This window comes from Drosophila guanche, unplaced genomic scaffold (assembly GCF_900245975.1).
Source record: "Drosophila guanche unplaced genomic scaffold, DGUA_6, whole genome shotgun sequence".
Classification (NCBI taxonomy): Eukaryota; Metazoa; Arthropoda; class Insecta; order Diptera; family Drosophilidae; genus Drosophila; species Drosophila guanche.
In genome coordinates this window covers 660,317-674,497 of record NW_022995746.1, presented here as the reverse complement: position 1 = coordinate 674,497, position 14,181 = coordinate 660,317, and the positions used below count along the sequence as shown (strand labels likewise).

At 45.9% G+C, this 14,181-nt stretch overlaps 3 protein-coding genes across 3 annotated transcripts; 1 reads left to right on the top strand and 2 right to left on the bottom strand.

The window, feature by feature from the left end:
- Positions 1-2,784: 2,784 nt before the first annotated feature.
- On the bottom strand, positions 2,785-7,674 carry LOC117582137 (solute carrier organic anion transporter family member 74D). Its single transcript, XM_034269719.1, has 8 exons — positions 7,432-7,674; positions 5,557-5,915; positions 5,259-5,500; positions 4,933-5,185; positions 4,383-4,870; positions 4,128-4,321; positions 3,331-4,070; positions 2,785-3,266 (listed from the first exon to the last, which is right to left on the bottom strand). Exons 2-8 carry the CDS (start codon positions 5,774-5,776, stop codon positions 3,097-3,099), a joined length of 2,307 nt encoding a protein of 768 aa, XP_034125610.1. The 5' UTR covers positions 5,777-5,915; positions 7,432-7,674; the 3' UTR covers positions 2,785-3,096.
- Positions 7,675-7,951: 277 nt separating this feature from the next.
- On the bottom strand, positions 7,952-9,682 carry LOC117581938. The gene is made up of 4 exons (XM_034269420.1): positions 9,572-9,682; positions 9,262-9,514; positions 8,610-9,206; positions 7,952-8,546 (listed from the first exon to the last, which is right to left on the bottom strand). Exons 1-4 carry the CDS (start codon positions 9,647-9,649, stop codon positions 8,335-8,337), a joined length of 1,140 nt encoding a protein of 379 aa, XP_034125311.1. The 5' UTR covers positions 9,650-9,682; the 3' UTR covers positions 7,952-8,334.
- A 552-nt stretch (positions 9,683-10,234) lies between these two features.
- LOC117582098 (solute carrier organic anion transporter family member 1A1) lies at positions 10,235-13,962 on the top strand. The gene is made up of 5 exons (XM_034269663.1): positions 10,235-10,469; positions 10,532-10,720; positions 11,374-11,530; positions 11,593-12,890; positions 12,954-13,962. Exons 1-5 carry the CDS (start codon positions 10,403-10,405, stop codon positions 13,835-13,837), a joined length of 2,595 nt encoding a protein of 864 aa, XP_034125554.1. The 5' UTR covers positions 10,235-10,402; the 3' UTR covers positions 13,838-13,962.
- Positions 13,963-14,181: the final 219 nt, after the last annotated feature.

Genomic DNA, 14,181 nt, shown 5'->3' with positions numbered 1-14,181 from the left:
TAAGGCCACACACTCTCTAACACACACACAGACGTACGAGTCGTAGTTGCCGCCGTCGTTTTTATTATTTTTTTGGTCTATTACTTTTGTATAAAACTGTAAGCATTAACATTATATAACAAGTACACGTCATGCCTAAATCACGCGCAATTCGTGAAATCTTTTAAAAAACTAAAAAGCAAAACAAAAAACTAAGAGCTGCAAGCTACCCAATTTTTATATTTATACAAGCGAAAAGTAAGAAAAATATAACCGAACTGCAGGTCTCCGCCACGGTTCCCCAAATACCCAATCAACCACCATAGATTTCCCTTTTGTATTTAAAAATTTTGTTAAATAATTACCGCGATTACCAACCAACTTATATTTCTATTTTTTATAAATACACACACACACATATTATATTAACTAAAGGCTTTAATTTAAGTTTAAGCCCCAAAATATCTTGGCAAAAAGTTAGCTTGATTCGTAAGCTCAAATGATTGATTGTTTGAAATCATTTACTTATAAACAAATCCGAAACTGTACGGGGGAGAACATTATATATAATTTTATATTACCTTATGCATAAATTCCCTTTAAAACATACCCTCCCCCCTCATATTTGTTTTGCTACCACAAACGAATTTGATTTGATTTTTGTATAATTTAGTAAATTGAAGAGATCCTGTGGAAAAATCCACGAAACCAATACGAAAACCCCCAAAATTAATGAAGGAAAAATAAAAATGCCTTTTTGCTATCAAGCAGAAACAAAAAACAACAAAAAAACTCGAACGAGGTTTTTATTTGATTTTATATCATTTAACCATTAAGGACCAGGACCAAGGCGGTTTCAAAAAATAATATTCACACATTGTTCAGAGTTTTGTTTCACTCCTCGTCTTGCCTACAATTAAAACACACATTCCCTCGCCTTTGTTAACAGAATTCAAAGTTGAAATCAAAAAGTTGTTGCCATTGAAACATACAAAAAAAAGCAAGTAAATTATTAATACATAATATCATTAAACAAACAGTCGTTAAACCAGTCGCCCTTTGTCTAAGTTAATTCAATTAACTGAGAAATATTTAACTTTTGAGCGAAATACTCGCTCGTACTTAACAGAATGGAATAAAAACCTGCTTTTAACGCTTTCCACAGCCTCCTCCACAGCCTAAGAGTCGTCGACAAAATCGAGAGGGATATTTAATTAATTATATACATAATATATAATACAATAAGTGCGATATAATTGTTGACCACGCGAGAACTTATTTAAAAATGTTTCACACAACAAACACAACACTCGTACACTCACAGCGATCGACACACAAACACACACCAACACAACATAAGTAAGGGAATAGAGCGCGATCGAAATAATAGAAATATATAGACAAAGCGGGAATATTTATACAGAAAAACGAAACTCAAATGTATTATTATTATACAAAAATACATACGTATGAAATGAAAACAAAAACAAAAAAACGCATACATTTGAACATTTTTTATCAATAAAACGTGAACAAAAAATTACAACAAAAAAAAAAGATGAAAACACAAAGCGAACCAAAAAGCAAAAACTAGTCGTTATTTGGTGAAATTTAAGTGAAAATGTTGGGTGTGTCCAAGCACGGGAAATACCCCATAGAAAATAAAGGACTTGCGAATTCGTTTTCTCCCAAAGGCAACAAAGTGAATTCACAGCGATGATGGCCCGTTAAGAACTAGCTTCATCAACATTGGTAAAACTCACAATACAGAAAAACGACATAAAAACTTAACCCAGTACCATGCCCGCTGACATTTCAGTTGTCAAATTCAGATTCGTGTGAGACTTCCAAAAAAATCAGTTGAGCACGGAATGTTCTTCACCCGAGAGGTGCATGTCTCTGTTAAAATTCTACATTTTTTATTTTTATTTTTAATCAGTTCGAAAATGTTTACACAAAAATTAATATACAAAGCAAAAAAAAAAAGAAATATTTAGGACCGTTCTCTACAAGTTACAAAATGGAAAAAAATAGTTTAAAGAATTTTATTGTTTTTAATCCCTTTCAAAATTTTGCGGCTCATTTCTTTGATTTCCGCGCACTTGTTTCCTCCTTCATCATAAAAGTTACTAGTTCGAAAATGTTCACAAACAAATTTGTATACAAAACTATTAACCGAAGCAAAGAAAACTAAAATACTGAAAAACTGTTCTCTACGAGTTACAAAATTGGAATTGCTACCAAAACAAATACAAAAAGTAAGTCTGATTTCAGTATGTTTTAAATTGGATTGGGCTGACACACCAAGATTTCTTGTCATATGCCTCTGCAGACCTGTATCGGTTGTAAAGTTGACATGGCAAGATGTCGATCAATGGTGCGAGTAGCTCTTCAAGTGTTGGCTTGCTATGGAAATTTTAGCGACCAGCACTCGGGTCATGCACAGTCTCAAGAAGATGAAAAAGCGGAAATCGTATGCCTTTGTTTTGATGGAACCTGTTACTTTGTTCAAAGTTCATTTAAATATAAAACTTGTGCTCCGTGGGTGAAAATCAATTACGAAACACCTTCTCCAAATCCATCTGGAAGTACCTTACCTTAAAGTTGCTTCCTTCTTGAAGTTGTTCTCCATGGAAGAACTCTTTCAAAACCATTCAGCAGTCATTCAGTGTTGGATATTCACAGCAAATAGATATTGAAGAATATAGATTTAGAGTCTCATATTAAGAGCACCCAGCTTCAAGTTGTTATTAATTCCCTTTCGAAACTATAATTTTACACTCTTATGGATATTACCATACAATATAAATTCAGTTTCATTTATTATAAAGCTAAACATGGTTTGGTTTATGTTTGTGTTCCTTAAATGGGTAGGTAGTAAAAAAACAATGACAATTTCAACAATGAACAATTGAACAATAACAACAAAGAAATGGATCACTTCCCTAGGGCCTAGGCGCCAGCGAGAGGTTTGTTTGTACATTTGGCTGTGTAATTTCTGGATCCTCCTCTCCCAATACTTACGCTAAAAATTCCCTTTTCCTCCGATTCGTTTTATGTTTCAGGACCACGATCTCGCCTGACCTTAGAACTGAGTATCACGCATTGGTTCTGGCTTTAGTATGCCTCTTGGATCTTCTCGGATTTCTTGGCCAGCAATGGAGTAATGGGCTGATCCTTGGGGTTAGCACGCTCCTGCTGCTTGGCCTCCTTGTCGCCATAGATGTCCAGATCCCGGCCGTAGTACCAGACCAGGTAGTCAAAGCACATGCCAATGAAGGTGAGCACTTACCAGGGGAGAGAGGAAGATACGATTAGATTAGGTTTCCAGAGAGTTTAGGCGAGTCTTACGGCATGATAAAAAGTTAATGGAGTAACGGAACCTCGTCTGATCGTGCAGCTGACAATTGCCATTGCCATGGCAGGTCTTTGTCCACACCAGACACGTGGAGTCAATGAGCCGTCCGAATATAATCGGACCTGGAATCAGGGCAAACATGCTGATCATCATCAGTGCCAGGCCTTGGGCAAAGGACTTGTCGCCTGTTTCCACTGCACGATAGTTGACCAGCACATTGCCTATGCGGCCAGAGGATCCGACCCAATTGACAACCATCGAGGTGATGGAGAACACCCAGAAGCTCCAGTTGCAGCCCTGCATGCAGATGCCAGGCCGTATAACCTGCTCGGGAGTGGAGCGTCGCACCCGGGATGGCAGCCGCTCATCAAAGCCATTGTAATCGTTGTCATCGTTGAGCAGTGGCACTCCATCACTGAGCCTGAAGTCTCTCCTGGACTCATACATATCTGGATCCATCGTGGACTCCAGTGCTGGCTGCAACGTGGGCTTCCAGTCTGTCTCTGTCGTGGGCTTCAGCAGCTTCAGCAGTCGCTGTGCCGCATTTGGCTGTATCACGCCGGCATCCGCCAGACAGCTGCAATTCTCGTAGAGCTTTGACTCTGTGTTGTAGCCTTGACAGCCCGCATGGCAGGCGGAGAAATAGGTGGTGTCCGTGGGCTCATGGCAAACTGGAGTGTAGCTAATGCCGCTGCAGGAGCAATTGGAGTTGCAGGCGCTCGTGAGATTGAGGCTGTGGAAGAACTGCTTTAAGTTTGGGATATTTCAGAGAGAGAACTGCGCAGCTTACTCTCCCACATGTGTCATGGAAAAGGTATCCGGGCAGTACAGAAAAGCATAGGAAATCTGACCCATGATGTAGACACAACCCACAATGACGTTCCACATGAGCACCTTGCTGACGGCAGGCTTCTTCTTGGACAGCACCAGACCAGAGCCAATTAGGCCAACAACCATGCCCAGAATGGAGACAGGACCAACCACCTAAAAGAAATCAGGAGGTTCGTTAGTCTGGGATACATTTTAAGGCCTCAAGTTCACGCACAATGGTGGCACTCTGCGAGTTCTTGTGGAACTGCACTTCCATGTACTTTGTGAGAAAAGTCATAAATCCTGAGGCTCCCAATATGTAGAACACAGCAGAGGTAATGTTGAAGATCAGCAGCTTGTTGCGCAACAGTCGCATGAGGGCACGTGGAAAGTCCTTCAGCTTGGGCAGATCAGCATTGGCACCAGCCCCCGCGCCAATGTTGTCCAGGGCCGCATTCGAGGAGAAGCGACTGCTCAGTGAGAGATTCTCCTCACGTTTGAGCTCCTCGTGGCGCATGGCCAGCGGCAGGTGGGAGTTGTGCTTGATGGGATCGTGACGCTTGGGCAGCTGCTTGGGAAAGAGTCCAATCAGACCAGAGAAGAGGCACATCAGCGTGCCCAAGATGACCCAGCCCAGCCACCAGGCGCCCAACCAACGCGGATCCTTGCTGTCAATCAGCGGGGTCTTTGATGGATCAATGAAGGTGTTTAGGGAGATGTAACCTGGGCAGGAAGAGACACAAAGTTAGCAGGTTGTGAGCTCATTTTCGCTGCAGTTTACTCACCAAAGAAGAAGCCAACGACGGGTCCAATCATGCGCAGTGCCATGGCCACCGCCAGCATTAGCGGCGTGTTTGTCTTCTTGGTGTTGTCATCCAGATAGGTCTGGCCCAGCGAGTAGTACAGGGTATTGCCCACGCCCAGCACAAACTGCGAGAGGAAGATCAAGACGAGGGGCACATAGGTGAAGAGATCATCACAGCCCTCCGTCTGCTTGCCCATGCCACATAGTTGCTCGGTTTGGGTTGATGTGACATTCTGGACAGGGAATGGGGAAACATTATAGTCTACAGAGAGAGAGAGAGAGAGAGAGGGAGAAAGAAGTACTTACTGGCAGTAGATCACTCGCATCGGTTGTGCCATTCCTTAGGCTATCCTGATACTCCTTGGTTAACTGCAACACATCTTGCCCCGCGCCATAGATGAAATGTGGCAGCACCAGAATGTAGCAGGACAAACCACAGAAGACAATGCCCCAGGCGATCCATCTCGGGCGATTGCGCTGTCCGCCAATGTACGACAAGATGAGGGACAACATGATCTGAGAGATCTCATTGCCACTGAGCATAATGCCTGTAAGGAAAGGACTTCAGAGAGTGATGCTTAGAATAGTTTCTCCATCGTCTCACCTGTCGTCTGGCTGGGTATCTTGAAGCGTTTTTCCAGCGTGGTCAGCGTCACAATGAAGTACATGTAGGACATGGCCTGAATGGTGCCCAGCAATCCATAGACACCCATAAACATCTTTGTGGTGGCATACTTCTGCAGCCAGGCCGGATGCCAGTTGGCCATGCCGCAGAGGTAGTGTCCCGGTGGGGGAACCGAGCCCCGTCGTCGCACTTCCGTCATGTTTCAGCCTCTCTGTGGGGTGATGCTCCGCGTACTCTCTGTGCCGTGTCGTGCAGCTCAATAGACCATTGAACGCGGTGGACAGATAAGATTGTGTGCCACCAGACAGGCTGTTGAAGGGGAGTAGCAGATAGGCTAGCTGCAATGGAACCGATACAAGAGGTAAACGCTTTGTAAGCAACTAAACCGATGCAATGCAACGTCTGTCCATGTCGGAGTATCGCTAACTTCTGGTCAAAGATTTCTTCAACGATCACTCGTAATACTATGGGGCCATGTGGAAATACTTCGGGTAACCATGACTCTTTGAAACCGAATCCCGAAAAACATTCGTTTAGGACATCATATAAAAGTCCGAAAGTTAATTGTCTCGATACCGAAATTCGGCGTACTGATTAACGAACGATAATGGCAGTTTCTCAAGATCATATTAGGTCTGGCACTGCGACTGGAACTGAGTCTAGAGACGATTAGATTGGGCCTCGTATTTGGTATCTATATGGCTGGGGGTATGCTGTGCTCTGATATTCTGATATTTTTGATATTTTTAATGCATAACGATGACCACTGAGCGTCGGACTGGCGACAGGCAGGCATCCTTTAGCTTTCAGTTGATCAAATCATGCCCTTGAGAAATTATGGTTACGATTATCGTTTGCTAATGATATCTTATCGAGGGCTGGAGGTCTGATCAACAGTTGATTTTCACCAGAACTAGCTGTGGCTCAATCACAATGACAATTCGATTTGATTCGAGGAATCCTGATCCGAAAACAATTACATTTTAAGCCCTCAAAACTGTGCTGTTCCGACCCGTGGAACTCTCTGCTATGGCACCTCTTCGCAAGTTCCTCTAATAAATGATCCTTCTATTTCTTGTATTGCTGGACTTGTGTTGTAATTTCGTGGAACTCAGATGTTTTGATGATACCAACTAATCAGTGCGTAAAACACTCTCTAATCAGCTCGCACAAAGGCTTTCATTGGGTCCGTCAAACTCCAAAAGTATATGGAAACTCCAGCATTGCACCCAAAATAAATGTGCAAATATAATTTCCTTGTCCATCACCCTTTTATTTTCATTGTTCATTGATGTGTTTGATTTATTACAAGTGTGAAACATAGATCACTCGATATGCGCATGTCAGGCCACACATAGATATCTTTGCATACCGTAGAATAGATTGTGACCCATGGCAAAGTGGAATTCTTTTGTTTTCGGGTAAATGATTCATTACAAGACACATCAGAAATCACAAATTACATTTTTTGTGGGTGGTTCTTCTTTTGTGAGTCAGTGGATTTTCCCTTCAGAGTTCTTCTACCCTAAGCTGGGGCCAAGGAAATATTTGTTAAGCCGTTTAATTATTTTTCTATTTTTGAGGCTCTACTCTTGATCAGATTGAGCTGCCTGCCGCTACCCTAGAAAAACTTGTTAAGACTTTATCAAGGATATTCACATGTTTACTATATCCCTTCCTCATGTTGAACTACCCCAATGTCAATCACCGGCTCCGGGGCTGCCCAGATAGTGGCTCCCCACCGCAATCGGAATGCCAGACAGGTGCACGTAAATATTACGATTATTTGTATCTGTATCTGTATCTGTATCTGTATCTGTATCTATATCTGTAGGTGTAGCACACAATACGTACTTTTGGTTGAGTAGTTAGTTAGTATAGAGTTAATTTGTAGATTTCCTATATTATTCGCACATTAATTGTCCGTATATAATCTTATCGAGGTCCACTCGAATGATTAATTAAATTGCCGCCGCTCGAGTTCCTTGCCGAAGGAACTTATCCCGTGGGTAAACGAGCTTCGAGTATCCCGATTGCAGCGTCAAGTATGGGTGGGTGGAACAAAGAGAGGACCGATCGACCGTGCAGCGTTGTGGCGCGAATCAGACTGAAAATTGTAATTTTCAAATTTTCGTCGCTATCCGCATTCCGGGGGCCGCTCTGCTTGTCGCTTGTCGCCAATCGAAGCCCGATAAAGCATTATCAAAGCTATAAAATAAAGCGAGTAAATAGTTCCAATCGGTTCTCCTAGGCCCAACAACACCCCCACCCTCCCCCGCCTCATGGCTGACCCACGTGCAAATTTGATTTGGGTCGTTTCTCCAAAAAAAAAGAAAACACAAAACGTTATCACGCTGTCTTTGTCTTTCGCAGGCAGGTTGCCTCTCCTGTGGAGACTTTTGCGCTGGCCATAGCAATAACAATGACAATAGAACGGGACAATAACAGAACGCGACAATGACATTATTATTACGATGCCACTGTCCACTGTCCACTGTCCACTGACAGTGGCGATCGCCTAGTACCGCACCATGATTAGATTTGTAAGCAAGTGAATTAGGCAGAATCTGTGCGGTGTGGAGAGTGTGTGCAGAAGCTTGTGTGTGGGTGGAGAGTCTATGTGCAGCTTGAGCGTGTGGAGAGTGTGTGCGGCTTGTGTGTAGAGGAGAGCATAGATTTTGTGGAGAGTGAGAGCATACATAGAATGTGCATTCAAAGAGAGAGAGAGAGAGAGCGCTAACGGGCTATGGCAGGTACCTAAGTGTCCGTTTTGATGTGCAGATCCGGATCGTTTACATTCTGCACGAATCTATTGCGGCCAATGTCCCAGAGCATAATCAGACCCACGCAAAGCACTAAGAACAGAATGGCCAGTGCGAAGATGCTCTGCGAGAGCACGGAACTGATGTATTTGTCGCAGTGCCAGCAGGGTTTTGGTACGTATTCCGGATTATAGCCCGAGTCCGAGGCTAAACAAAACAGAAATGATTACTGATTAATGATTAATGATTAGAGGAATAAGAGCAACCCACATTTACGCATGACATCCAAGTGAAAGGAGTACAGTGTCACGCGCCAGCCTTCATCCGAATACGCGGTAACGGACTGACAGCACAGACTGTGCTGGAAACTGAAGACTGTCATTTCCCGAGGATAGAACGTCATATTGGTGTTGAAGACAATGCGTGTGATGAACCAACTGCCGCCCACGGGCAAGCACTCAATCAACATGTGGCCCATGTCAGTCTTCAAGGCCAAGACGAAACCCTTTTTGACAGTCTGCACACCCACCAGGCCCATCTGGAGGCTGTCGTTGCCCGTTTTCAGCTTAACATAGGTGCGATTGTAGCGCACCACGTGACCCAGCTTGATCTCCTTGGCCTGGATGATCTTTTGCACCCCAACGATGGCGAGTTCGTGCCGCAATATCGTGAGGTTTGTGGGGTCGGCCTTGAGGCCTACATCGCCGGTGAAGATGACATTTATGTTATCGGTGTGACTGTGCCGCAGGCTGGACATGCTGTACACGCGACGACGCCTCAGAGCGGTGGCCTCCTCCTCCAGGGCCGTGTAGATGTGGATGATATGGCAGCTCTTGAGCACTTCCAGCACGGCGGCAATTGTGGCATCTGAAAAGGAGATCATACCAGAGATTATCAACTATAAATGCTGAGCTGCACCCACCATGCGCTTGCATATTGCGATCCCCAAAGTTGAAGCCGTGAATGCTACCGATCTGGCAGCGTATCTCCTTCTCCAAGTCAATCTCTGATCCATCCATGGGTAGTGAGTGCCAAGTCAGGCCCGGCTTAAGCGATCCCCGACTAAGGTGGTTCAAGGCTCTCAAGGGTTTTTCCACCTGACTGAAGTACACCACGGGCAGAATCTGACTCATTGCCGGAAAGCATGAGGGGCAGTTGATATCCTTAGCAGTTAGCTATAGGAATTGGCTCCAAGTCAAGTTACAAATCGGTTGTATTTCATGATGAGTTACCTCGGAGGCCAGATATACAACTATCATATAATCCTTTTGTATCGGCCGCAGCAGCCTAACCAAGTCAAAGGTTTTCATGTATCGAAAGATGCTTTCGGGTTGGGGTCTGCAGAGGAAAAATTTCCAAAAATTATACTCCCAAAAGATGGATATATCATTGGACTCACATGTCTATGCCCCAGATTAGCATGGGTGGCGAACTGGGAGTGTTATGGGCCAGAACGCACTTTATAATCATCAGGAGACTCCACCAGAGATACATTTTGATCCACATTGAAAGAAACTCTTCGATTTCTTTGGTTTCTCTAAGTTAACGAATTTCTTGTACTTTATTTGGAAGCTTTAATCAAGGCTTGCTGAACATGAATAGACATGATTAAACGTGGTGGAACACAATCGAATAAGACAAGCAACTTGAATCCCAACATGAGTCCCATCAACATGGCGATCCCAATTGCTTAGCTGCATTCTTGATGCTTCTGCAACATGCTGCTGCCCACCGATCCTAGCATGCGTAAGCGGCGGCAATAAAGTTGCTACGATTAAGCACAAAAATGAAACAAAAAGCACGAAATTCACCTGTGATAAGATAATAACTGTTATCAATGGACGGACGGGGCAGACACTGGAGAGCGAGGTGAGGTAGAGCAGCAGAGTTTGCCACTCAGTTTGCTCGATTCCTGCTATTCGAATAGACGTTGGTCTGGCTCGTCCGCGTGTGGTGAAGATGCCATCGATTCATGGCCATTGATGAAATTGAATATCTAAAGAACAAGTAGTGCGAAATAACAAAAAACAAACGAATAAAAAACGAAATCGAATAGACGCAACATGGCGCAAAATATGCGCAACTCCGATCTATCGCAGATAGCGGTTAATGCCAACAACATACCCGACGGTGCGTGTGGCTATACAAATATTTTGTGCCTCCAGTGTAATTCCTCTCTTCCTCTCCCGCAGACAGCGTTGATTGCGGCATTAAGGGTCTGGGCTGGTGCCGCGGTGCAGCCTGCCAGAAATATGCCCGTCTGCGCACATTTGTCTTGGTGCTGGCCTGCACAGGCATGCTGCAAGGCGCCTGCGAATCCTACTTCCGTGTGTCGGCTAAGCAGGCTGCCTTCCAGTACGGCTACAGTGCGCTGCTAGTGGGTGAGTAAGCAAGCAGTGACCACAGCTCACAGCTATCGCAAAAACAAGCAGCGAACATTACTCAGGTGTACGCTCTGGTTCTGCGGTATTAATCAAGGTGTTGGCCTGGTTCTACGTGGAGAGAGATTTTTGTTGTTGTGACTTATCAGTTATTGCGATTGTTGTCAGTGTTTGTGGGTGGGGGCGGCCAACGGTTCTCTCGCGGTTTTGGTACCCAGTGTTGTACAGAGTGCAAGGGTGTGTTGGTCGTTCGGTTATTTATGGTATTTATGGGTTCCCTTCTTACTGGCACTAATGGGTACAAAGTTCTGGGTTTTGCTGCTCACTTTTGCTGCATAATTTAATACATTTCAGTGTTAAGTGAAATGTTCCTTTGTATTCGTCATCAGTTCTGCAATACTTAATCAATAACAATTCTGTGAACTGTCTCGGAAATTGCCGAAACGTTCTTCGTAATTTAGGGAGCCTCCAATTGACATCGCAATTCAACAAATGTGTTCCCGCATTACTCATACGTCATATCTGAGCTCTATCAATGGGCCAGATAAGGATTTTGAGATACACTTGGCCGAGTTATGGGGTTTCCTGTCACTAAAGTAAAGGTTCTCTTTATGGTATTTATTAGGGTTTCTTTTTGGTACTCTAACCCTCAGATTGGCTACTGGTGACTAGTGGACTGTGCCAGGCTGTGTTTGCCTTGGTGTTTGCCTTCTGGGCGGATGTCTTTCATCCCATCAAGTGGCTGGTGGGCACACTGATGCTGCAGGCGGCGACGTGTGTCATTGCCGTCATACCATCCATTATGAACTTGTAAGTGGCATCACGGATGCTCAGATGTGTCCCCTCTAATGTTTTGATTCCCCCCCTCGTAGTGCTGCTGGCACCAAGGCAAAGGATGCTCTCTTGGATGCCAATCTGTGTGCCACTTCGCTGGCTCAGTTCCAGAAACTAACGCTAACGGAGGAGCAGAGCAGCACCAGTACTCTGGTGATGCTTTTTATACTCCAACTGGCACTGGGCATGGCTGGACTGGCATACTACACCCTTGGCGTCACTTACATCGATGACAACTCGCTGTCGCAGGACAGTCCGGCGGTGATTGCAGCCACGCTGGCGGCACGCGTCTTTGGCCAACAGGCGGGCTCCTTTCTGGTCTTGGGCGTGGGCCTCACCAACGTTGGCTGGTGGCTGGGCTGGGTCATCCTCGCGCCGCTCATCTTTGTGGGCGCTGTGCTGGTGGGACTGTTCCCCAAGCGACTGCCCAAGACGGTGATCCATCAGGCGGCGCAGCGTATCATCGAGCAGTCGAACATGCGCAGCTTTGGCAGTCAGTTCTCCACCTACCTCGACGACACGGACTTCTGGCCATCGATGAAGCGGCTGTTCAACAATCGACTGCTCATGGTGAACCTCGTGAGCATTATGTTTGTGCAGAGTGCCGTGGTGAACTTTGGCCTGCAGGAGGAGAGCTATCTGCAGAGTCGCTTCTTTTTGCCGTACAACGAGCAGGATGGCCTCACCGAGGAGTGGCGCTCCGCCTTCGTCTCGTACTTCCTGAAGCCACCAGTCATGGCGGTGGGCATGCTGATTGGTGGTCTGGTCATCTCCAAGGCACAGCTCTCGGCGCGCACCATCACTTCCATCAACATAGGCATGGGCCTCCATATGGTGGCCATTTTCGTGGGCTTCATCTTCCTTAACTGCGATGTGGGCGCCATTGCTGGCGTGGTGGGTGGCAAACTCAGCCAACCCTACTGCTCCAGCCAGTGCCTGTGCACACCCACCGCCTTTATGCCCGTGTGCCCGGAGAACAGCACCGTGACGTACTTCAATCCCTGCTATGCAGGCTGCACCAAGCAGAGCTCCATCAACAGCTTCCAGATCTTCGAGGGCTGCAGCTGCAGCGGGGACCAAACGATGAATTCCTCGGGACTGATGCGGGCCACAGCTGGAGCTTGTAGTGGCGACATTTGCCAGCAGGCCATCATCCTCTTCCAGATCTTTAGCATTTCCTCGGCCTTCCTGTTGGGCGTCATGGCCATTGGCAAGACTCTGATTACACTGCGCGCTGTGCTGCCACAGGATAAGTCTTTGGCCTTGGCCTTTGAGCTGATGATTGTGGGACTCTTTGCCTATATACCCGTGCATCTGAGCTACGACTTGGTGACACGTAAGTACTTATCTTCGAGTGTTCTTTGGTGAAAGCTTGCTTATACTTATGCTGCCACTTTAGGCTCCACTTGCGTCTACTGGGCGCCCAACTATGAGCGTTGTCTGCTGCGCGAGACCCCAAAACATGGCAACATTCTGGACATACTCACCGCCAGCTTGATCCTCACTGGAGTGCTCTTTGACATTCTGGTGTTTATCTTTGCCAAGGGCCTGAACCTCTACAACTGCAAGGTGACGGACAACAACTACACGCCTTCCCTCTACGCGCCCATTCCACACGAGGAAACAACTGCAACGGCATCTGCGCCACGTGGTGGCAGCCCCGTGACCACCACAACCACATCCATGGCCTCAGCCTCGCCCATGCAGCGACGAGATGCTCCGCCTGCCACGCACGAGGAACCTCAACATGCGGTGGGAGTCTATCAAAATCCCAGCTCGGTGACAACCTCCTCGGGTGAGGCTCAGAGCATTGTTGCGCCCAACGGCAGTGGTGTGACCTATGCACAGGTGATCTTCCCACCGGATAGACGCAAGGCCAACGATGGCAACACCTCGCCCAAGCGACTGGCTGTACCTGCAAATGTGCCACTGCATCATCTCTCCGAGACAGACGTGCGCGCCCAGCTGGGCACCCTAAAGTCCTTCAATGCACCCAGCCAAGTGGCTGATCCGGGTCAAGATGTTGTGGATAAGCAGAATCAAACACAGGCTAAGATACAGCCACTATTGCAGGCCCAGCCACAGGCTCAGCCCTTGGAGGAGACACATCGGGGAGTGCCTTCTGCTCTGCCTGCCACTGCTCCTACACTGCCAGAAACTGCTCCCCCTGTTCCGGAAACGGAGCCTCCGACAACTCCGCCTGCTGTACAAAAAGCCGAGATCAGCAATCAGAGACAGCTGCAGGATGAAGCAAGACCTCAAAGTCCCGAAACTGATTTCTAACGCGGTCACACACAAAGTATTTTACATTTTTCTATTACATTATTTTTATTAGTCCTAGATACCAACCAAAATGTCCAACAACGAATCATTTGAACAAATAAAAATATTCTTCATTCCATTCTAAATATTAGTTTGTAAAGAAAAGTAAGCGGGGGAGCCGAATTAGCTTGTAGATCGGAATACCATTTAATCCCCTGATACCCTGACTCTCCCATGCGCACTTGTATGAATTCTGGCTATCCCAAATAAAGTCTTAGGCTGTGCTTGTACAGATGACAAATGAAATAGAACGTCTCATAATACTTAATCTGTAAAAGAGATTTAGGGCAGAGCTCTATCTTCGT

What these genes read in the sequence shown, in the direction of transcription:
- LOC117582137 (XM_034269719.1), bottom strand. Translation starts at nt 5,776, where the DNA reads ATGACGGAAGTGCGACGACGGGGCTCGGTTCCCCCACCGGGACACTAC. An exon ending in GATACCCAGCCAGACGACAG is followed by an intron (nt 5,501 to 5,556) that starts GTGAGACGATGG and finishes CTTTCCTTACAG; the next exon opens with GCATTATGCTCAGTGGCAAT. An exon ending in ACTCGCAGAGTGCCACCATT is followed by an intron (nt 4,322 to 4,382) that starts GTGCGTGAACTT and finishes GATTTCTTTTAG; the next exon opens with GTGGTTGGTCCTGTCTCCAT.
- LOC117581938 (XM_034269420.1), bottom strand. Translation starts at nt 9,649, where the DNA reads ATGAAAACCTTTGACTTGGTTAGGCTGCTGCGGCCGATACAAAAGGAT. An exon ending in TCGCAATATGCAAGCGCATG is followed by an intron (nt 9,207 to 9,261) that starts GTGGGTGCAGCT and finishes TCTCCTTTTCAG; the next exon opens with ATGCCACAATTGCCGCCGTG. An exon ending in CTTGGATGTCATGCGTAAAT is followed by an intron (nt 8,547 to 8,609) that starts GTGGGTTGCTCT and finishes TGTTTTGTTTAG; the next exon opens with CCTCGGACTCGGGCTATAAT.
- LOC117582098 (XM_034269663.1), top strand. Translation starts at nt 10,403, where the DNA reads ATGGCGCAAAATATGCGCAACTCCGATCTATCGCAGATAGCGGTTAAT. An exon ending in CTACAGTGCGCTGCTAGTGG is followed by an intron (nt 10,721 to 11,373) that starts GTGAGTAAGCAA and finishes TCTAACCCTCAG; the next exon opens with ATTGGCTACTGGTGACTAGT. An exon ending in ATACCATCCATTATGAACTT is followed by an intron (nt 11,531 to 11,592) that starts GTAAGTGGCATC and finishes CCCCCCTCGTAG; the next exon opens with TGCTGCTGGCACCAAGGCAA.